General features: G+C 49.5%; 1 protein-coding gene across 1 annotated transcript; it reads left to right on the forward strand.

The window, feature by feature from the left end:
- On the forward strand, positions 1-5,445 carry LOC105191324 (elongation of very long chain fatty acids protein AAEL008004). The gene is made up of 7 exons (XM_011154638.2): positions 1-217; positions 968-1,016; positions 1,410-1,600; positions 1,699-1,779; positions 1,976-2,138; positions 2,273-2,412; positions 3,187-5,445. Exons 1-7 carry the CDS (start codon positions 152-154, stop codon positions 3,349-3,351), a joined length of 855 nt encoding a protein of 284 aa, XP_011152940.1. The 5' UTR covers positions 1-151; the 3' UTR covers positions 3,352-5,445.
- Positions 5,446-24,623: the final 19,178 nt, after the last annotated feature.

The following is a 24,623-nucleotide window of genomic DNA, read 5'->3' on the forward strand; positions in this document are numbered from 1 at the left end:
CACAGGGCCCCTTGTTCGTTAATTACAACCCTGCTCCCTAAGCCGACGCTAGGGGTTCTTGGCCTGCAGATGAACGTAAAGCACAGTAGGTTACCGGTGCGAAGGGTTGTTAACATCCAATATTGGTTTCACACGAGTGTTTCTTTGTGAAATGTCGGCGGATATGTTTAAATTGGAGTCACAGTGTGGAAAGAGTTTGCCGAATCTTTCTTCGAAGGTGCGTACTTTGTTTCCGGCATTTGAGTATTTTGAATATTTCATTGCGAGGTGAAGTTTCCAAAGTTTCATCATATTAAGCATCTATGCGGAGATTGTGTACACGAGTGCAGAATTTCGTATCGTCGGCCAGCAAATTTGTTTTTATCAACAAATTGGTGTACCTCGCTTTACGTGGAATATATTTCGTTTGATTCAAAATAAAATCTATCCCTTGCGGATATTTCGGTAAAGTGCTGGTCTCGACAATTAGCCAACAATTGAACCAATGTTAGTAATCAACTGTCGCTTGATAAATTCGGCGGTATAGCGCAGTCGGAGTGCGACAAAGCGCTGCTTTTGTGATCGGAAATTATTTAACATGTTGCGGTTGAGGGGGGTTAAGTGCTCTCCATTATCGGTAAATTTAGGTACTTAAATGGATATCATTGGATACGATCGGTACAAAAATAACATTAGAATCGAAAGTATAGAGCTTAAAAGTTATAATCCTCGTCTAGTTTAGTGATAAATGACAAGGAATTTAATTTTTATGTATAATTATCTTTTCTATCATGCACACAACTTGTCAACTTGTGAGCTGGTATCTAATATTCTTTGGCTTTACCACATTTTATTAATGATGTGATTCACCCATTATCGGGTTCTCACCGGATTCGACGTTGGATTCCATGTCTCGTTATTTCGTCGCTAATGTGTACAACAATTGGTTTATGTTCGTTGGTCCACCTTCTGTTGGTTTTACATCAAGGATTTGAGGGTTACGAACATCTATTACTATCTTGTCAATGATATTTCGGGTAAGTTTGATGAACGAGTAGGATAGATGCGACCTACATACGGGAATAATTTTTTTTTAAATTCAAGTAATATGAGAGATAGCTGAGCATTGTTAATGAGATTGATTAAAGTTAACGGTGTAACAATATAATAAGATGAAAAAAGGAGTCGTGTGTTTTGTTGAAAGGCTCCATTTATATATATATAATATATAAATATAATATAATAAATTATATAAATATATAAATATAGTTTCCACAATTTCCTCCTTTAACAACCGCATGACTTTTTGTATTTTCCTATGATATCGTTGCTTCGCGATATGAAACTTATTACTACTACTTATAAACTTAAATGCGTCTTCTGAACATTCTGCTGCTTCGACACTCAAAAGTTTCTTTTCCAATTTACAGATCCCAGAGTTTCCAATTGGCCCTTGATGTCAAATCCATTCGGTGTAACGCTAATTTCACTCGCTTATTTGTCTTTCGTCCTTTACCTCGGACCACTATATATGAAGAAGAGAAAACCTTACGCGCTTACCAAAATTATGATTTGCTATAATATTTCCGTCGCAACTGCGAGCGCTGTCATATTCTATGGTGTTAGTATAATCAAGAAATTCATTGTATAATATACGTCTCATCTTTCTCCGTGTGTATTGTTAGATCTAATCTATGTGATGTCACATTCGTCTTTTAGATACTCACGTCTGGTTATACAACGCATCTTTCCGTGGGATGCGAGCCCTTCGTCATCTCGGACGATCCCATGTCGATCAGCGTAAGCAACTGTAATTAAAACCTACGATGAAATATCACATATTATCGCAGTCATTGGAGTCTAGATGTAACACGGTCTAGCATAGGGTTTCAGTGAAATGAACATTTGTGGAAATTGGAGAGAAAAAATATGTGAGGAAAGAATATGATTTAATATAGTGACCTCTTTGGTACGTAGAAACTGTCATTGCTTGCAGATGGCACGATGGGTGTGGTGGGTACTGATATTAAAAATCACCGAGCTCGGAGATACCGTGATTTTCGTACTCCGAAAGAAATACAACCAAACGTCATTCCTTCATGTGTACCATCACACAGCGACTCTCCTTCTGGCTTGGATCTCCTGCAAATATGCGCCTGGTACGCATTAAGCGGCAAAATTGATCATATAATTGTTCGGTTAGCGTTTTATAGAAACCGTGACTTCGTAGAACAAGGTTTATTTACTCTAAACTGCGGAGTTGCGTAGAAAATAATTAGACGACATTGCACAGGTGGCATGTGGACCTTCATAATGTTGCCCAATTGCGCGGTGCATGTAATTATGTATATGTACTACCTGTGCGCCTGCTTGGGGCCGAAAGTACAGAAGATGATCATCCCTTGGAAGAAATATATGACCAGTCTGCAACTGGTACGTAAATATCCTGAGAAATTGTCTCCTCCAAGACGACGAACCGGAAAACGCGGTAACGCGCTAATCGGGAAGGGCGTACGTATGAAAAATAGCGTGTTCCGCGTGACGTGTTCATATACGCGGACTTCATTGTGGTTACAGCGCTTTCATAACTCGATAACTGGCTTTTCACGAGGGATTGAAAAGCTCCGTAAGCGCTGCTTGCAGAATCACACGTGTTCTCGTCGAATCCCAATTCGGTTTGCATTTGAGCGTAACGGGGCGGGGAATGGCGAGACGACGGGTGGACGAAGGCTCGCGGTACCGTTTTTAATTAAATAATCCGTTACCAGAGAATTTTTATTTCCGGCGATATCGACGGAACGATTTATCGGGTTACGTGGTTGTTTAATTTCGCGCGGAGCTTTTACGCTCTAGAATCCCGGTCAGAGGTTGGACGAGGGAGGACAAAATCGCATGCGATTTTTTGCATGCGGTATATCGAGCCTGTCGAGTGTATGCTGTATGAATACTATGTGTCTTCGCTATTTTTTCTTCATTCGTAGCGAATGCCCGTTTAAGCGCGTTTAAGCGTGCCCTCCCCCCCCCACCAGATAAGGGCGCAGGGAGCGCATAAATCCTAAAAATAAACATTTCATCGGACGTAGTTTTAGCTAAGTGTAAGGTCGCACGAAGGAAGTATTATTGTGCTTTATTGCATTATAAACGTTCCCCCGCCCGCGTTCGCTATGTGTGTACGCCAGAGATCGATACGATATTCTTTTATTTCAGATCCAATTCGCTATCATGGTGGCCCATACGTTTCAAGCGCTTCTGCCAGCCTGCGAGCCAACGCGGAAACCATTAGCATACATTTACATGTCCCAAGTCGCCTTCATGTTCTATATGTTCTTAGACTATTATAGGAAGTCGTATTTGAGAAAAAAGATAGAGTGAGCGAGCAACCCCCTCACGATGGCGCGATAGTTGTCCGAAAGAAGATGAACTTCGGGAAACTCGCGCGTGTGTGTGTGTGTGTGCAGGTTCCGCATCGAGAGTTTAAATGAATATTATATATCGAACGAACAAAGTTTCTCTTCTAAATAAGTTAATTTATAGTCAGTTTGATAAATAGGGGCGCATGTGCAGACGATAACTCGATAACTTTTAATAATATCAGAAATGCACATACATTTCCCATGGGGGCCGCATTATTTCGACAGTTTGGCGTTAAAATTGTCATATTGAGTTGATCGGCGCGCTATAATAATATGCGCACATGATTGATCTAACGAATGTCTTTTGTACTTTTGTAGTAGAAGAGATATTGTTGCGGGGCTTTTTCGATTCCTCATTTTGCCGATATATTACGAAGCCACGACGACTTCATCGATAATTTGATTGCCGCGTCCTTGATATCTTCGCGGAATAAGTAACTAATAAAAGCAAGAACAGAACATGGTCCGAAAATATTGACCGAGTAACCACGGAAAGGACAAGATAAACGTAGACGGTGGACTCTCTCCGGCGTAGAATGAAATATCCGTTCGTTTCGACGTGAAGCAGCGAAAGAAAAAGAGTTTATAAAGAGAAATATGCATGAAACGAGAGTCGCCGTACGCGACGAGATGAGATGTGTTACGCCGCGCGTAATCCTGCCGCGTTACGTCAACTCGGATTTTACTCGCCGTAGGGTCCGTCGTTCGCCATCGAGTCCCTTTCTCCTTTCTGATTTGCCGCGCATTATACAATGTTTCGGATTACGTCAGCGTCGTGTCAGCGTCGCGGATCCTCCCGATATGCTGGCGTACCTGCACTGCCGTCGCGAAATTCGCTCGTCCTTTTCCCGCTCGCGTCTTCGTCTGCGTTATGACACACCGTATATCGGGCGCCAACGAGCGCGGTGCTAGCCGTAAAGTATCATGAAATAATACTTGAGGAAAATTCTAATTTCCGTCACGGTTTTTCCGAGAACGTTCGCTCGCAAGCTCGCACGATCGCTCTCCGTCGTCGTTGTGGTCGCATCACAAATATATCGCAGCTCTTCTGCTGGAGCGTGTATAGCCTTCCTTCGCCATAGCCGAAACCGTCGTAATGCAACCACATTGTTTCTCATACTTATATACGCGCGCGCGCGCGCACACACACACATATATATGTCTATACAGTCAAGTGTATAAATGTCGTTCCATGTAGATACGCGTGCCCGGGAGGGCCACATTACCTTGCTCGACTGTTTTCCCGGCCGACTGACATTAGCATAGCGGATTAGTGCGTCCGTGGCTTTAAGTCGACACGCATGGCCTCACGCCGATAAGACTTTATTAACGCCGCCTGTATTTATCCCATGCTTCAAGCGGCGACCCCTTTCTGCATAGCACGTTCTTCCCTTTATAGATCGTCGCCGTGTATGCGATATGCTAATCACTCTCGCTAAGGGCAATAGCTCCATGTATGACACTTAATGTATGTTATTATCATTATCGCTTATCATTTCTCTCTCGCGAACGCTTTTCATATAATTATTTCGCACTGTCCACTCCTCCCTTTCCCCTCCCCCCCTTTGGTACCACGGACAGGTTAATTCGAGCGAGAGTCGTTTATTCGCGATTGTGATAAATTGCCGAATATTAGTTGCGGGCGGTTGACGAGTGGCCGCCCTTTTCACGCTGGACGCTTAACGTAACGCTATTCAGCGCAATAATCGCCACGCTTATCCGCTATTTATTTAGCGTGAGTAATCGCTGCCTCGGCGCTGAACATATTGAGGCGGCGCGTTGATTTATTTACTCTGGCTGGCCGGAATATAAGGGCTCTAGGGCGGCGTACTAAGGGCGTACTTTGGTTGGCATACGAAAGAAAGGGAGGGCTCGCTTCGAAAGTACGAAGGGTGGATTATCGAAGTTAAAGTTTCATCGCTACCGTTGACGTTGCTCCGCAAGCCGCTTATTTATCTGGAGCTGCTGTCCGGATTGTTCAATTTACACGTTGCGTGATATCGTCTGTTTTTAGCACGTTATTTCAGCCAACATGATAAAATGGGGAAAAAAGACGCGAGGAAATACGAGGCCAATAATTCGTGCGCCTCGGATAAATGATCTCTCGTTTATATATACGTTTATATATTACTTATATATATATATATATATATTCTATATGTGTCACATGTTATTTACGCGCGAGACAAAACACGTATTTTCCCCCAAAACCAAAAAGTTGCAGCGTGCAACTTGCGAGACGACGCGAGACGCGATAATAATTGGGATGCACGAAATTTTCACCAATCGTCGATCTCGATATCGACATGTGAGACGAGCGGTAGCGCGTCTTTTAGAGTTTACCGTATAAATTTGGCATCCACGCCGAAATTCGCGCCGAGTGCCTACTTGTAATTCATCGCCGTGAAATATGGAACGGCAGCGGCTCTACGTGTCGGCGTGCAATAGTTTCGGCTAGCAGAAAAAAGCCAAACTCTAGAGAAGACCTTTTCGTACGAAATGTATGACCATCCCAGCACCTATCTCGCCTCACCGGAGAAGATTCATTTTTCAGCCTCCGCGGGGCCGGCCTCCAGTCAGAAACGTGACCCCGACTCGGTTGCGCGCAACCGCAACTTCTGCAGAATATTTTGCAAGTTTCAAGTTGCGACGTAGGTAGATGCGTTCTATTAGTACGAAAGAAGAGCGCCGTTTGCGACTATTTCGAGAGGGAAAAACTCCGCGGGCTCTGTCCCGCTTCTCTTGAAGTAAAGAGAAACTTTCGACCGCACCCCCGCCGCCCCCCCTCCCCCCCGGAGCATGCCCCCAAATAAAGAAATAACAATTTCCGCAAATGGAAAATTGCACGTTAAGGTGAACGCAGGTAGCTGTCTTTTTCGAAGTAGTTCAAAAGCGATATTTCGTAGCTGATCTTCCTGCATATTGCAGATACGCATATTGTACTGTCTCTTCCGAGTCGAAATTTTGTTTTTAGATTAATTGTGCAAGAGATTGAAGAAACTCGATGTCTCGCGGTCTTCACAAAAATTAACTTATTCTACCTTTAGATTCGCATAATCTCGCATTTATCTCAATGTCTCGTGCAGTTGGCACGACATTGTTGTACGACGTTACATACTTGCATCGATCTATTTCAATGTCTTTTTCACTTGTCATTATATGCCGCCGGTTAGTAGAGTTACGCTAATGCTGTTCGCACGACGATTCCTTAGTTTGCCTCCGACCTAAAATTCGATGCCGCCTACGAAGCACCAACGAAGCATTATCCTCCAATTATTCGCGCACGTCCCTCGTGTCCTCGAGAAGTCCATTTTGAGAGCTCAGAGTATCGCGATATCGACCTCGCTATCGCGCGGCAATTAACGCGCATGGCCAACGCACATGGCGATTTGCGGCGCACGATGTATGCCGACAGAGGCGGCACTTCTTTTTCGAAAATTCTAATACCGTTCCCGGTATCATTACCACCGGCTATATATGCGTGACTCTTCGGCTCTGCGCGGCCAATTCCAGTAAAATTTATAAGGCAGCACCGGCACAACGGTGGAACAGTCGCCTCGTTCCTCGTTATTACGACCCTCCGTTACGATCGTTCGGTATACGACGTAATTGGTTGCTTAAATACCAAAGCGCTCATATATGTAAGTGCTGTATATGTGTGTGTTTGCGTATATATGTGATAATACCTACCGGGACGACACAGTTCACACAGCCTGGTACAGGTAGTCTCGGCTCTCTGGCACAGTACCGACAACGGTTCGAAAGCTCCCTCGAATTGTCTGTCGTTATCGTATATCTCTTTTCGCAGCGGTGTCTCGCGACCTGCCACTTACAGCATCGGTTACGATCCAACATATGCGATCCTGGATCAACTTGTGACGGAGTGCGAGTTCGGGAGAATAATGGCCGAGCTGACGCAAGCTCGCGTCGAATCAAGAAGCGAAGAAGGAATACTCCGGGTCGTATCGCTTGCCTGAGCGCGCCGAGCGAAGTATTCGCAATGGCGGATCTTGTTGAAATTTTACACATTCGATCGTATTCAATTATGTTTAGCTCGGAGGCACAGAGGTACATATACAGAGGCTCGACTCGGGAAAGCTATTGTTCGAGATGTCGTGCCTTTGATTCGCCGTGCTTTTACGAGAACTCTCGTGTTCTTCAGTGCGGTCGCGCCGAGCGGAATTGAATACGCGTGATCTCGCGTCATGAAAAATCCGCGGATGTTTCGAAACGGTCTTTAAAGCTCGTCGAGGCAGTTTCAGGGATGAAAGATTAATATATCGTATATATCGCGGAAATCGTAGCGCGCGCGCACGTAGTCCGCCGGCGCGTAATAGGAGAGTCCAGTGTATTTATGATCGGTGTAAAACATCGGGCCCCCGGAAGCGGGAAAATTTCACGGCAACACGTGGCACCGCAGCGGAATTTAATAATACCGCGTACGGACTCGGGACCGTTTAGAATTTAATACTAATTTAAAAGAGATTAGTTCCGTATCCGGCGCCAGACAAGGATCACTACCCTCTCAGGCAGCCCTTTCGCAGGATGTGAATTTCAGGGACAACGAGCGAGCGTAGCAGGAGCGTAGTTCCCACGGGGGAAGCGGCTTAATTAATTGAACTTAATTTAAATTTAATTTAATTTCCCCTACCTCTCTTCGCACGTCGTCGTCGTCGTCGTCGTCGTCGTCGTCGTCGTCGTCGTCGTCGTCGTCGTTGTCGTCGTCGGTTCGGTAGCACACGCGTCTGTCGCGCGTTTTGAGTGCAAATGCAACGGCACGATGGAAAGAGCGCTCGTACATCCAAACGAAAATATACATCGACGTTATATTTTGCACGTCGCACAGACGCTGGCGGTGCATTTTGTGAGCCAAATAAATCGCTGCCGCGACAAGTCGACGCTCTCTGTCCGCGGCGACTGCGACGCATTGCCGCTTTTACCGTCGTGCACGTTCACAGCGAATTATTAATGTCTCGCTGTCGCATCATCGTGAGAAAAAGTTGATCCGCCGCGATTTCAGCTGCGATTAGAATCGAGAACACGGGAAATTCTCCGGTTACGCGTAGGGCGTCTCACTTATTCGCCGCTTGTAATCTCTCGAATGAGATACAGTCGTTGCGCGCGCGCGCGCGCGCGCGCGAGGCTTGCCGGAAGTCACGGAAGATTAATGAACGCGCGGCGAGGGGGAGACATTGCGCGCGATCTCTGAGAGAGGGCAGGAAGAAAAAGAGAAAGGCGCGGCGCCGAGTGCCGAGGCACGAAATCAGGCGGCGCGGCGAACCGTTTCTCCCCGTCGCGCGATTTTACATCTTGAATGGCGAAGGGCTCGTTGAAGTTCGAGAGGCACGCATAACGCGCGATGATTTACTTCGGGCGTAAATCACAGGGTGCTCCGGAGAGGCTCCGCCGGAATTCGCCGCAACGGCCCATCGAGAATTTCGGGATTCGATTTCAGGCCGTGCGCGTGAGCCTCCTTGTACGCCGAGGGTTACGCGCGCGAGGAAGTTTCTCCTTTCTCTTCTTTCCTTGCCTCCTCCGCCCGCGGAGATCCATCTCGGGCAAAAGTTCGATTGTTCCAGCCGCTCGCGCGATGCGATGCGGCCATGTTAGAATTGGGACTCGAGCTTAACGGCGCGGGCGGGGAGCCGCGCTGCGGAAAGCGGAGGGAGGAGGGTTCCCCGAACACGGGGGAGGAAAAAACTGATTGGAATGAAAACTTTGAATATTTACAACTAGAACTGGGGATCTCTCGAGCGACCCGTTCGAATTTATTAGAGAATATCGATGAAATTCTGCGTCGCGCAGGATTTAGGACTTTCAGTCGGAGGAACGAGGAGCGGCGCTGCACGCGGCTGGAAAAATTCCGATCCGGCTGGGCGAGATAAACGCAAAAGTTTCGTTGAATATTGAGATTCGCGCGCGGCACGTGCGAATAATATAAGGAGGATAATCACGGTTAGACGGACATTCGTTTGTGATCTGAACGGTCTTCTGGTGAACGTCAGCGAGTCAGTTGTCAGTTCTTTACCTCTGAACGAGATTATCCGCCGACATTGTTGCGCTGCGCGGCTCTCTCGCTGTGCCCGAGAAAGAAGAGGGAGAAGAGAGCGTTCGTTGCACCGCAGAAAAACTTGCCGCCGTATTCCGCGTGGCTTTTATACCACATTGATTCGTGAATATGCATCGGCAAAGTATGGCGAATTAGCTCGATCCGCAAGAAACGCGCGCGGATCATTTCGCTGGGAAAGAGGCTCCTCTCCTCTCCTCCCTTTCGATTCGAAGTTTCCGTCTTAACAAGAGCCGTAGTTAAACTTCGGTGAGGCAATTTACTGACCTGTATAAAAAATGGATACCAACTTTTTGTTTAGTACACGTCTTGCTACCTCCTAACTAGAGGAACTAGATAATTTAGTAGCTCCGCGTAATTTTATAAAACCCGGCGAAGTTTCAGGGGCTCGGGCTAATTTCTTTCTTTTTCGCTCCTCTTTGCCTATTTGTTTCCTTTCTTTTTCCCTTCTTCTCCCCATTCCCTTCCTCCTTGCTAGACTCTTTCGCAGAAACGACGGATTTATGATCTTTTATTGGACGCGAGCGATGTGTATTTCGTTGTCAAATTCCCGCTGTGTCGCGGATTAACTGGTCGGCCATGAAAATTTCAAATCAGCATTGTGTCAAACGCACTGGCGAACGTTGATTTTAGTTAAATGTGTAGTATTGTACGGTTAGATACGGGCAATTTTGATCAGTCAGCTCATACAACGAACATATAGCCACAAGCGCACGCACACACACACACACACACACACACGCACACGTACACGTACGCATGCACACACGCAAGCAGTACATTGAATTAATCAGCGTGACGTGTGTTAACATGTTACAGATTTTGGAGTTTGGGGAGACAAAAGTTTATTTGGACCAAATGAAGCATCGTATAATTACAATGACCTGTTGGTAGCGATATAATTAATTACACGGTACTTACACATAGCTTAATTAGTGTAATTTTATCTCGCGTTAACGGTCGATTTTGTCCACTTTGTTTTTTCTCGTTTATTCACGTATGACTTTGCTTCATTTTACATGGCGTGACCAAAGTCGCGTTGCACCGCGCTGCTGCTGATAGGATCCATTCACGCGATTGCTCTGTTCAAATTCTCGGGCTCACGAGATCCACGAAAGATGTAGTGAGCCTTTGGCTGTTTGCTCCAAATCCTATAATTTCTGGCAAAATACACTTTCCACACTGCTGCCTCAACAATCGAAATCTGGCGAAGTCTCTTAAAGATAAAGAATTACGAATTCAGGAAGCAGCGGGAAGCGTCGAAAATGAAGTCGCAGTTTTGGCTTTGGAGCAAGAGGCTAAATGCTCGCTGCACCCATCGCGGATCGAAACTTACTTTCCTTTACTCCTTCCTGAAGGAGACGTACAAAACGATTTGTTCGCCATGCTGAACGCACGGAGGATTATTTCATCGTGCCGTGCGCAAAGCAAGTATTGTTAATGCAATTTTATTTCTGCGAAGAGAGAAAGAGCTACGAGAGAGAAAAATAGAAAGAGGGAGAGGGAGGTAGGGAGAGAGGAAAGGGGATGCGGAGAAGCGTCTCCGTTGTGTCCCGGTAGAAACCGCGAATCGATTTTCATGCGACGACCGAACGATCGGCGAACGATCTTATCGGCTTAATTGTGCGCTCGGCGTTATTACAACGCGCGCGCGCCCGGCTGCGTTTTATGTAAAGACGGGGATCTGATATCCGTGCAAATGATAATGCCCTGTTTCCTGCTATCGCCGCGAGGCCAGGGAGGAGACGGCGTGACGTAACAACTCGTTCTCGAGATAAATGGATTACGACCGACTGCGCGCATCGAACCGAAATTAATTCAGTCGCGATCGCGACCGACGAGAAATGCGCGGCAATGGAACGACGAACTGAGCCGATCCGGCGAGAGGGTTACGCGGCGGGGGATGGGGGAGAGGGTAGGGGGCGGGGGAAACGGGCAGGTGGAAAGCTGGAAAAAAAGTACGTCTTCCACTTATCCCCTGAGCGCTCGTCGGTCGTCGTTGGCGCTGCGACCGGTCTCCAAATGGAGAAAGGGGTGTGGTAGGGAAGTGTCGCTGATGGGATGGCTAATGAGGGGGAGCGAGGATAATGTCGTTATAACAAGTAGCTGCGGCGGCAGCAGCAACGGCGGCGGCGGCGGCCGGCGGCGTCGGAGCTGGTGAGGTAGTGTTTCATAGCGCGGACGGTCCGCGCGCCTCCAACGACTTTAAATGTCCTCGCAGACGTTAAGTGATTCGGAGTGGAAGTCAGATAGCGCTTTATTGCCGTCAAGCAAACTCGTATCGCGAGGACGCCGAGCGTCTAGTCGTATCGGCAGACCGATGACGCTCACTTTGACGCGGTGGCACATGCACGAGGACTTTCGTCCCCAGATTCTCTCTCTTTCTCTCTGTCTTCCTTCCCTCTGTCTGTCTTTCTTTCACCCGCTCTTTCTTTCATGCCTCCCTCTATCGACATGGACGTTGCGAGTTTCAGCCTGGTTCCGAGCCGGAAACCGCGCAGAGTCGCAGACCGCGTCGTTTCGTATCGCATCAGCGACGAAACAGCGGCCGCGTTTCCGCGTGCTGCCGCAAGTATGAAATTATTTCAGCGCCGGGATTAAAGCGTCAGGGGTTGCGCGCTAATATTTACCGTCGCGCGCAAACAACGGCGCTCGTGCTTTCCCCGCGAAGCGTTTATGACATTGTTCTTCGGTTTTGGTGTGCACGAAGAACGGGGTATTTTTTGTCTTCTTGTTTCAAGTACCAACGCGAATGCAATCGCGATCATGACCAAGTCGGAGTCACGAGACCGGCGGAGACCGACGGTCCGTGCGAAATTGCAGGATAACATTGTCCCAGGACAGGTTCTGAATGGCTGAGCGACGGAGCAGCGGGAGAGTAACGTTGATTCGGGTGTCTTGATAACGCAGCCCCACAAGAACAAAAAGTGATCGGTGCCTAAAACCGGACAAGTATATTCTTATGTATTTTGATCCGCTGAATCCGAATCCGAGGTCAGAATTGGACAATTGCTAGCTTTATCGTCCCTAACCTCAAAAAACTGATCTTAACTTCACTTAACAAAATTCAGCTGTATACGGTTGAATTCAGCTTAAAAAATGCTACAATTCTTGTCATTACAAACATTTTCAATTTGCAAAAATAAAGATGGTGGGAGGGGGGTATAAAAAAATATAATATTTTTAAGAAACCACTACACAGTTATAAGGAGCGTCAAAAACCATACAACTTTTTTATCTGAAACATTGTTTTGTATCTTTTATAGTTTTTGAAATATTTGAAATCTCTGAAAACCAAGTATACCGATACACCTTGTAAGGGTGATTTTAACCCCTAAATATGAAATTGGACATGTATAAAAAATACGTGTCTCTTATTCTTAGCTACTCCACAACATATAATATATATATATTAATATATATATATATATATATATATTATATACATAAGAATATACTTGTCCGGTTTTAGGCACCGACCACTTTTTTTTTTTGTGGGGCTGTGTAATCAAAAGCGCTTCTTCATAATTGTTAACGCGCTCCTCTTACAGCGAGCACACTTTGCTGCCTTTTTCGAGTTTCGACCGCGACGCACCGTTGTTTAACTTGCCCGTTTGGCGAATCCGTTCGAGACATTTATTGTAATCTATTTCTCGTTGCATAGAGTGGAATGCAATCTGTGAATACTTGCGTCTATGCGAATCTATGCGTCAGCCCGCGTCGCGCCGTCACACCGTAGATGTGCCTCTCCTACCACCGAGATTTGGTGAAGACGGTCATCTAAAGTGGCGCGCATTGTTCACGTCCACGTCAAGCGTTCGTTTGACGTCGCTAATGTTGCGGAAAAGTGTCCTCATATCCCGCGGTGCCCGCCGGCAAACGTGTCTCGTAAGTCCTCGGCACTCTCGCGAGTTCGTCGCGTCGCGTCGCGTCGCGTCGCGTCGCGCCGAGCTCCTCTGCGGCGAACTTTTCTCCGTGGAGGGAAATGTTCCGTTCGTGTGAAAAGAACGAGAAGAGCCGGACTAGATTCCTTCGCTCGAGGTCACGGCTCGAACATGCCGGCTGTTTAAGCCGAGGCGCGAGGAGCACTTAATTCCCATCGGCCCGCGCCTCGATTTCTATCCGTGCTCGCAGCGACGCGGAATTATTGTCGCGCAGACCTGCGTCTGCCGGCGCAGGTGCGCCGGCGCGCGGCACAGACGGCCGACGTTTATAAAGCGACAAGTGGAGAGTGTCGCTCGCGCTTGATAACGCGCGGACGAGAAATTGGGAAGATATATTCGTGCGGCTTGATAAGTCAGCTTGGGAACTCGCACGGGCAAACTACGGACGAGCACGCACCGCGCGTTTACGCCGCTCCACCACGGTACACGGCCCGACGTATACACGACGGCTCTCCTCTCCTCTCCTCTCCTATCCTCGCACGATAATCCAGCGTGCCGCATGTAAGTAACATAATAGAGAGCGGAAGGAGGCAGCGGGATAAGGTAGTAGTAGTGCGCGCTACAACACAGTGGTTCCCTCCTCCGTCAACTTCCTCGAACGATTTCCCTTCTCTTCGTCACTACGCGGCTTGGCGCTGCGGCGACAGCCGCAGAAACTTGGGGATTTACGGCCCTGCGGCCTGGGTGCGCAGATTTTCGTTTTCTGCCGAACGACACACCGTTCGAAATCTCCGTACCTTGCTTACGCGCGCGCGGCCGCGAGAACGATAGCGAAGAGGAGGAGAAGGAGGAGGAGGAGGAGGAGGAGGAGGAGGAGGAGGAGGAGGAGGAGGAGGAGGAGGAGGAGGAGGAGGAGGAGAAGGAACACGACGACGACGCCGATGGAGACTCAATTAATATTTATGGGGGTGGCTTCAACTAGTTTCATCGTCTCTCTCTCTCTCTCTCTCCTCTCTCTCTCTCTCTCTCTCTCTCTCTCTCTCTCCATGTCTTTCCGCCCTCCCGTTCTACTTCCCTCCAGTCCTATTCCCGGGATGGGGGTTGCAGCATTGGTTAAGCTTCCGCGTGGTGAAAAGGAATGGCGGGCCGCGCTCGGCCCGACGTCCGCTATCAGTTTTATTCGCGCGGCGGGATTCTTCCGAAGTATCGTTACGATACCCAGCCTCTTTTCGCGCGGGTTTCTCCAAGTGCTAGATTCCAGCTCGCTTATTCCCGCGAGTAACGCGTACTGTGTGACACGGCACGCTAAATTCATTCGGATGCACGTAAATAGCGGTTCATACCGCGGACTATTTTCGTATTTTTCGACACGCCGAACAAGGACGCCGGGCCGTTTGTATACACGCGTCTCCTTTTCTCCCAACATTCTCGGCTCGCTGTAAATGTTTTATTGTCTTGCGAGCTTTCTCCGCGCGCTGCACCGACAGCAAGATTATATCCCAACTTTTGTAATGCGCAACCACGAAGCGTCCAAATTTTCGGACAGCTTTTCTCGTTCTCGGGTCTCTCGCGTCATGTTATACCCACTACTGCAGAAATAATATCAGGGGAAAGTTTTTGTATCTTATATTCTCGAAAATTTTCACGTTCACGTGGCATTTTTCCTTGTAAAAGTATATTTTAATGGAGGTTAATACTGCGTATTCATCTTTCCTTGTTAATTATAATACGAATTTATTTTCTTTGGGAAATGTAATTTAATGTGAGAACCTCGAACTAGATGTACAATGATGTAATAATAATAATAATAATAATAATAATAATAATAACAACAGTAGTAACGATAATAATAAAAATTTTCTGAAATGTTTCAACAAAACAAAGTTTGACGTAATTGCGACACGCTTGGAGACAGAATATCATGCGACGCGCAGCGAAACGAACGATGGACGTAAACGAATGTATAAAATCTTATCGTGCTGTTTTAAAATTCAGAAAATATAATTTGGCGTTATAAAGGCAGATATTTCGCGTGCTCCGCTGTGCTGCTTAAAATTCCCTAAGCAGCTGTAGGAGCTCCATGGGATCGGGAGTAAAAGAACGACGGATGGAAGCAGTACACCGAAAGGTCTTTTTTTTTCACCCGATGTAGCCAATGTCGAGCGGAGAGGTAGGGTCCAGTTATAAACCTCCGTGAAAGCGGAAACGAAAATTCCCCGGACGGAAATAAAAGTAAATTAAAGCGCGCGCGGTCGGTTGTTTAAAATGTAACAGCCAATTACTGACCTTCCGGCGGTACGAAGTCGCCGATCGCACAAACGAGCGAAGCTTTCTTCCATTTTCTCGGTGATTTTCTTCGGGAATTCTTGTTCACTTCTCCGATACAATCGCCCGTCGTCCATTTCTATAGGCCTATCGCGCATTTTGTTGAGCAATGTTCACACTCGCGCGAACTCTATTCGCGTCCCTCTTGGAATCGAAAGAAACACAAGAGCGATCGTGTCGTGCAGCTTCGGAGCAACAATTTCAGCATGGTAATTTTCGAAACGACAAGGAAGGTATTTTTAATCGCCTTTAAGTCACCGTGCGCTAAATGAACGTACTGAAACAGAAACGAATCTCATAGCAATCGGACTTGCTTGCGCATACATTCCGCGTCTCTGATTCGTTCCTGAACGGCCTTTGCGAGCGGACGCTACCGTGCTCGTCCTTATACAAGATTGGTCGTGATTTAATTTGGGATCCCGATGAGAGACCGGCGTGCGAAAGGGAGAAGCATTCTTACGAAATTATCGCCGGCTTAAAATTTTCCCAATTCCTCGACGTTCTCTCTCTCTCTCTCTCTCTCTCTCTCTCTCTCTCTCTCTCTCTCTCTCTCTTTGAGAGGGTCGCGCTCGGACAGGACGCTTTCCGCGTGCTTCTTATCTGCAATTTCGTTCCATTTCCTTGGCTGCGCCTTTAAACCGTCCAATTCGCCTCTCAAACGAAAAACTCACCGAACGGAATGCGGGAAGGAGTTTCAAATTATTCGCCTTCTAACGGATACCCAGTTTTACGGGAGTACGATTAAGCTTGAGTTATGCGCGCGCGCGCGCGCGCGCGTCCTGTCGTCGTTTGTGCGCCACGGTATCTTTTTGCGGAACATGAGCGAGGAAATTGTTTCGCTCCTGGTTATATTAAATACGGTGGGTATATATACGCACGCATATAGCGGGAATTGTGAACTAAACTTTTCCGAACACGCTCGGTGTAGCGAAATCCGCCGGTGAATTCGCCGAAGCAAAAACGTCGCGAGGCGTTGGAGGAGCCCGGCCACTTGGAGTCGTAAGCGATTGAAAGTGCCGGGCGCTTTTTGCTGGCTAAAATTCAGAGCGAGAGGCGAGTGCGGACGGATTGCGTTTTTCAAGCGAAATCTCAAGCGGACAATAGCTCCGGAAATTTTTGAAATTGAGCTTTAATGCATCCGACGATATACATACATAGGGAGAGACGCGGTGTATCGAGCGCATGTTCTATTTATATTCATATACTCTCGCACGAATTCGTCGCGCGAAACAATACCGGTCGCGCTTTAAAGTCACCTCACTTCACGCCGCTACTTTTGCCCGCTCGCTTATTTTGTTCACACGAGCGACGGGATTCTCTCATAAAATATCATGCGGACAAATAAACCCGGGGTGCATCCGAGCTGATCAAAGCACCGCGCGCACCGCGGTATCGATCCCGTAATTAAGCGATTCCAGATGTAGTACCCGTGGGAATAAACCCATTAGGTGGTGGAAGGAGATTCTCTTTGCGGAAGATCTGTCGATTATATCACTCGAGTCATTTTAATAATTTACGGTCACGTAAGAGCCTCGCGCTGCGCGCGCCCGCGCGTATTGCTACTCGGATTTATGGGTCATCAATATTTCACTTGTATTTTCCAGCCTCACCCGCGCGCGCGCGCGCGCGCGGCTTAATCTTATTTTCGTTCCACGCCGCCGATAGAGAGGAGGACTCGAGAGCGAGGGAGGCGCGTTTATTTCGAACGCGTTGCAGACGACCGCCGTCAACGTCGTTATCGGTCTACTCCTATCTCCCTTTAACTTATAGCCTTCTGCCGACGCGCATTAGGAAGATACTGGAGTGGATGAATGTTCGAGCGAATGGCACTCGATGCTGAAGTGGATGGAGGCCTGCGGTACATAAGTCTGCTCCATTAATCAGACCGGCAAACGGCATTTCGCAAGCTCGCCGCGAGAGCGGCGCGACTCGATTCCCGTGATATTGGCTACTATACCGCCGTGACCTTCCGAAAATTTATGTGGGTCCACGGCTTGGACGGGGCTCGATCTCGCCGCGATAGTCCGAGGCGTCTTTGTAACGCCCGGCGATTTCTTCCGCGATTTCCGCCAATTCACGTCTCGTGAAGCAGGCTCGAGCGAAAATACAACGTCAATATCCTCGCGCGCGGCTGAACGTTATTCCGCCTGGAATCCATCCGCCAACGTGCCCTTTTAATATCCTGGATATCGCCCGACTGGACATGGCTCGCTCTGCAACGCGACTCGCGTGCCGAGAGAATGACTGCTATAATCATGTGCCGAATTTATTAGAATTTTTTCATCGACCGCTCTCTCTCTCTCTCTCTCTCTCTCTCTCTCTCTCTCTCTCTCTGGGGAATTTCAACGCGACGTTTTTCACGGCGACTAAACGTGAACGTCGCGACGAATCGCGTCTCGCAACAATCGTGATTTCGCAGGACTCGGTCGACTGGTGCGTTTCCGCAGGAATTACGACGCAACCCCCGAATTATCTCGCATTATTCGCCCCGGCGGAGCGAAGGCGCCGATTAACGCGCGGCAACGGCGAGGGCACACGTCTCCGCGCGCACACACATGAGTTATTGTCTCATATCTCTCTGCCAATTTCGATATAAATTTACCGTACAATAAACCATATGGTGCCATTTCTACGGGACCCAGCGGTAGGGGGAAGTGCGTCGCGGCCGCAATAAATTCAAATTTTATCACTACGCAGGTCGAAAGAGGAATCGCACCTCCAATTCCCTCCGCCAGCGTATGCATTAAACCGTATTGCATTACGGCGGAGTAAGAAACACCAGCGCCATTTCCGTCCGGTAAGCCTCTTTCAGCCGCGTTCGTTCCGCGGCCGTAAAACCGCAATTTATTAGTCGTCGTGCAATTCCGCTGTTTCGCGGCGCTCGGCCGGAGTGGCGTCGGGCGTACTTTTTCAAGTCGCTACGTGCGCAAGCGAGAGAGAGAGAGAGAGAGAGAGAGAAAGAGAGCCACGTGGAACGATCGTACTCTGCCTCGCTCTCACCTCGTTCCGGGGGTGAGGGGTTGGATGAGCGGTGGGGTGGTGGTCGCGACGTCGACGTCCGTGGAATTAGGCGAGGAAGGAACTATTTATCAGGCGTGTATATCGGAGCAAGCATTTTCTATGTAATCCTCGAGAGTAGGAGCGACGTCGGCGGCGAGACGGAGTCAGGCGAGATAGGACGGCGGCGCGGAGGGTGGTGGCGGCGGCGGCGGACAGGCCGCGCGCGCTATTGTTCCGAAAAGCCTCGATCCACGGAATTCGGTCCTTCATCTCCGTCCGTCCATCCGTCGAGCCAGCGCCGTAACGGCGGGTTCGCCGACTCTATTGTATCGTTTGTTTTCGGGGGAGGCAAGCCCCAATACTACACACAGCGCAAGGCAGAGCGCGACGGGGCGGGAGCGGGGTGAGAGAGAGAGAGAGAGAGAGAGAGAGGCCACGAGGATACTCCACGTTCGGTCGTGGCGGATTCTGAAGTCTGAGGACCCCGCTGACGACTGCCACCGCACTCCGCGTCGGTTCGCGCGCGGTTCCGCACCTCTCCTCTCTCCGCTCCGCACTTGCTCCGCTGAATGCAGCCCCTATCCACCGCCTAATGGTCGCCCTGATCTTCGCATTGTCTCGCCGGAAGCGTAACGCGCCGAATGGCGGGATCCTTCGATCGAGCATCCAACCGGATGCGCGGCCTCCTCCACAAGCAGCCGGAGCACTCGCGAGTACCGGTGTTCGCGCTCGCTCGCTCGCGCGCGCGCGCGCACATACACGCTTAGACCCACTAAAATCCTTTCCCTCGACGGCGCGGAGTTGTTGAAACAGTTTACGCTCCGGGATTCGGCCGCGCGGCGACCGCTGCACGAGTGTGCCATTGTGCGACCGAACGGCGGTGTGTCGTAGTATTTTGCGCCGGTTTCGGCCGTAGATTGATTCCGAAATGATGATGTTAATTCCGTCCCAAGGACAAAGCAAGACCTTAAGCTCCCTCGACCCGCATCGGGCGCGCGCGCGCGCTCGCTCGCGGAAAGACGCAATAGTTTGGAGAGGGTTGTCGGCGATAGCGCTATTGTAATGCGACGTAAGCGTCGGCTCGCGTTGTCCATTGTGGCGGGATCGGCCTTTTCGATTCTCGGCCGAGACGCGTGCGCCGCGCCGCGGAGAGTCGCGCGCAACGGCGGGTGGCGAAATTTACGGCGGAGCGAATCCGCGGAAGAATTCGAACAATCCCGTGGCACCAAACTGCAATTAATTCCAAACGTCCGGCAAAAGTTCGGCGCACTCGCGAAAAAATATGCGACACGCCGTCGCGACCTGGCGATAAATCGCTTCTCGCGGTGAAAATCAACGATAGGCTGGCTTCGTCCGTCGGCCGGGCGGAAAATAATTGGAATTGAAACAAGACGAAGGGGGAGGAATGACACCCCGACGAGTCTGATCGATCTTACCCTCCGTGTGTGGACGAAGACGTGCGATCGGCTGTGAAGTCGCCGGGACCTCGTGCGAACGAGATTGCGCCGAATGCTCTCACTAAGTATCCGAAACGAGACGAGATCGACGGGGGAGGAGGAGGAGGAGGAGGAGGAGGAGGAGGAGGAGGAGGCTTGGCATTTCCCACGGCAGGCGTTAAAGCGACAAGTTTCCCAATTACCAGCCACGACCCGGGTGTTATGTACGAACCGCGTAATTGAACGAATGGCAAAGGACGATGGTGCGTCCCATCCGGATGGGATGATCAATGGCCGCCGCTGGGCAGCAGTCTGCAGTCTCGCAGACCCCAATTACATCTTTATCGGCCGGCGCCATACCCGCGCGATACATCATCTCTGCGGCACCTTATATCATCGAGAACCTTGAAGGTCGCGGGCGAGGACTTTGGGAGCGGCCGTTCTTCTGACGGATCGCCAATCCGACCGGTATCTTTGCTTCCGAGACGTTCGATCTTCAGCGAGGGCTGCGGGACGGTCCGGGTTTGTCTCGAGCGATTAGCAGCTCTACTCTCCGGGGAACTTTCCGGGGGAGGGAGGGGGAGGGAACCTCGCTAAATTCAAACATACATCTTGAATATATATATATATATATATATATATATATATCGTGCAAAGTAAAGTCTAAGTCTGACGTTGGTCCTCTCGTGGCCACTCTCTCTCGGCGACTCTTTGATCGCCGGCTTCAAGTACGCCGGGTGTAAGATGTGTTCGCGGTATCTTGTCGAGGGGAACGGCTTCGCATATGCCGTTGTCGAGCAAACATTGACGCACGGCACGAAATCCTCGCGTAATAGATCAAGAGAACCGGGGCCGCGTCGTTTCGCATTCGTCTAGGCGCATGCATTCGAGATTATACGCTCAATTCCGACCGCGGCGTCGATCGGGGGTAAGAGAGAGCCACAGGGGTGCTCTTCCGGCGTCGCGCGCGTCCTCGCGCTTATTTTCCGCGGGCGCGACAGTGGCCGCGAGCCAGCGGATAAATGTGTGAGCACCCCTGAGGTAATCTAGACTCTATTGCCGTTATCAGGAGCGGCGATCACGGCCGCTTGTTTCCCTTTGAGCCAACCGGGTCAACTGACTGCAGTGTCAACACGCCGGAAGTGTTCCTATAACGGATCCCTTCATAAGCCCCCAGAGCTTCTCTTCTTCGTTCCACTCTTATATTCAGTTTTTGTGCACCCTCTGTCGACCGTCCGGTCGACCCGACCTGGGCAACGGTTATTCGCGATAACGGAAGCAGCGTGCTGCGCGAGACTCTCCTCGGCGAGAGCGCCGTTTTTTCCTGGCGAGGAAATACGCGCTTCGCGCGGTATCGCCCTGCGACAGTCCCTTCTTTCTTCTCTCCACTCTCTGTCTCTCTCTCACTCTCTCTCTCTCTCTCTCTCTCTCTCTCTCTCTCTCTCTCTCTCTCTCCTCACTCTTTCTTCCTCTTCTCTCTGTCGTTTCTCCTTTTCGCCATCTGCCAGACTCGATTTCGATTTCTCCGGACTGCGGACGCGCGCGTAGCTGAAGCAAAGCGCATGGATAATGTCCCAATTATCGAGAGCAAAGGAATATTCATGCGTGTTCTTGGGACGTTACGCGTTGCCTGCTACGTGCATGTAGCCTTAATTCCCCCATACAAGTACATACAAGTCGTACTTAAGTCGTACTTTTGCGCGCTGCGATCAAACCATCACTCATCGTTTGGCGCACTCGCGCGGCCTCGCTCGTCGTTTTTCACGAGCGGCGTATATCTTCGTCGGACTCTCCGCGCTCGCTGGATCCCGCCTGGACGAGTGGCTTATTCTTTCGCGGATCTCCCCGTCGTTCAGACTCGTCTGGTTATTCATGGAATGACTAATCCCCGCCGGCTCGAGGACGATTCAACGCGCGGGCTACGTTTATCCATCATTTGGTTTGCCGGAACGGAGCTCCTCTGCTCATCTGGCCGTTGGAAAGGGCTTGTCGTATTTGCGATCTCTCCTCGTGCCGTTTGCTCTACCTCATTTTCCGTGTCTACCGAACGATAGCGGAACGGAACCTCGTTGAGAGCGCGAAAGAAGATTCGACCGAGAAAGAAGAAGAGGAGAAACAGGAAGAGACGCGCGCGCTGCGACACGACGTGAACGACGCGAGCGGCATAAGAAAAGCGACACGAAGGCCGAAAAGCAACGTAATGGTAGCGTGGACATTGCGAGGGCCGTTTGAAAGAAAATGAGGCTAGCATTTTAATAACGTGCTTCCGTACCAACTCGCGAGAGTACGGCAAATAGATTCGCTGATACTCCTTTTTTTTCCCCTCCCCAGAAGTGGCGTCTCGCCTGACCAACTGCCCCGTTTTCATAAACGTCGTCAGAAGAGACGGCGGGGAATCACATGAATCGCGCTCGGCCATCCTCTCTTTCTCTTTCTCCCTCTCCACTCTCCTCTCTCTCTCTTACCATCCCCCGTGGGGATGCACCCTTTACTTTCGGTCTCTTGCGTCAGGCCAGCGCGCGGTATATCTCGCGCGCACATGTGCACGCCCGCCCTCGCTGTTCCGATCTCCCTTTGCGAGACGGCCACGATTAATGGGGTTTTTCACGAGGACGCATAACTTTGCGGGAGCGCTCTCGCCGCGCCGCACGGAAATTCGGTTGACCTGAAAACTCCGAGCGCAAGGTTTTCGAGTTTACTTAGCCGCATCAGAGAGATGGCGCGATAACTTCCAACTCTCTCCTCCGGCTTCGTCTCTCGGCTATTCACCGTGTCGGACCCGCCACGGGTTAAGATCGGTTATACGCTACCGAATACCGAGCTATATATCTCCTCGGGATCTCGGGACGCGCGAAGATTTCACGCGAAGATTTCGCGCGGGTGAAAGAGCCGGCGGAATTAAACCGAGGGCTCTCCTCTCAAAGCCGTGCGCGAGCGCGAGCACGAGCGCACACGCAGTTTTATCTCCAGCCTTGCCGTCGTTTCATATTCGCTACTTAGTCAGAGTCCGAGCCGATTACACGCGGAAAGAATTTCGTCGCCCTGGAGATTGCGCGAATGCGACGATGAACCGTTATCGGCTCGTCGTTGGGGATAAGGAGCTGGCTGACGTGGCGCATCGCGAACGTGACGGCGCGGAAAGGAAATAATGGAAAGAGAAGAGGAAACAGCGCGCGTAACACACATGAAGTGCCAGGTCGAGGGGGGGGAGGGGCGGGCTCGTCCAACTTTTTCTTTTACTGTGTATGCCTCTATCCGGGCCGTCGCGCGATAACGAACTTCGATTCAGCCCGTGGAAAGTTCGGATTATTAACGAGGTTTAAATCGCCTTCGTGACGAAAAAGAAGAGCTCGCGCCGCAAGCCCCGGTAACGGATCGATGCGACGATTTATTTGATAAATCAATGGGGCAGATCCTAAATTGTTCGTTCGATTCAATGTAGGTGCCCACAAAGCAATTAAGAACCATGATTAACGGCCGTCTGTGTAACTCCCGATAAAGTTCGGTCCGGCCGGCCTTTCAGCCGACAGCCAGCATGCTGCAAATCGCTCTCCGACTATATATAATACACCACCTCTCGCCAGTGAATATTGGATTCTATTATACGCATAAGCTACCGAAAGTTATTTTAACCTTAACGTAGAAATATTTTGGACGATACAGCTCTTAGTTTCTCTCTCTCTCTCTCTCTCTCTCTCTCTCTCTCTCTCTCCTTCTCTCTCTCTCTCATCGAAATATCTAGAAATAATATTCCGGTCAAGTTACATCTTCGTTGTGTGAATAATTGGACGAACATACGTGCCGACGTGCGCACCTGTGAACGTATACACGTGTGCGCGCTTGAATCGCACGCGGATAGTAAGGAAGCAGTTTGTTTATCGTGATTCGGCATGGTTATTGTTAATAGTCCGCGGAACGTCGGAGGCCGCGCGGCAATCTCGCGGCAGATTTGGGCACGGGAAAACTGCTGCTAACGTTGCATCCGCCTAATATTATTTTCGGGCCAATTAACTCGGTTGAAGTGTTACGCGATTGTTTTAATGGTCTCTAATTATTTGGGGATGCTGTTATGAAGTTGGTAACCGTCCGGGGACGTCCGAGTGCCGTGCCGACGACGGGAAAGAGCACTGCGCAAACTGGAAATGGATTTAGTTTGGAATTTCGTGGTCTGGAGAGTACCCACCTGACCGACCTAACCGCGATATTTCCCGTAAAACAGGGCAAGATTCACTGCCGGCCGGCCGCTGACCCGACGAAACACCGGAGATATTCTGCTTTCTTTTCAGCTGATAACAATGCCAACTCCGTGTAACTCCGGGCGTTGCTCCCTTAATTTAAGCCCGCGAATTTCGCGGTATTTTGATATCTCCGCGAAGAATATCTCGAGATTATCGTCCGGCCGGTCGATGGCGATCCAATATATCAAGTAGAATCTCTACGGTCTGGCTAAAATAATCGTGACGATACCCATTTTCCGACAGTGGAATATGAACAGCTGGATACGAATAGAATATAAATT

Source organism: Harpegnathos saltator, unplaced genomic scaffold (assembly GCF_003227715.2).
Source record: "Harpegnathos saltator strain DR-91 unplaced genomic scaffold, Hsal_v8.6 scaffold285, whole genome shotgun sequence".
Classification (NCBI taxonomy): domain Eukaryota; kingdom Metazoa; phylum Arthropoda; class Insecta; order Hymenoptera; family Formicidae; genus Harpegnathos; species Harpegnathos saltator.

Excerpts from the sequence above, each read along its gene's own strand:
- LOC105191324 (XM_011154638.2), top strand. The coding sequence starts at position 152 with ATGTCGGCGGATATGTTTAAATTGGAGTCACAGTGTGGAAAGAGTTTG. Across the intron at positions 1,017-1,409 it reads TCTTGTCAATGATATTTCGG|ATCCCAGAGTTTCCAATTGG; the intron begins GTAAGTTTGATG and ends TCCAATTTACAG. Across the intron at positions 2,139-2,272 it reads CTCCTGCAAATATGCGCCTG|GTGGCATGTGGACCTTCATA; the intron begins GTACGCATTAAG and ends GACATTGCACAG.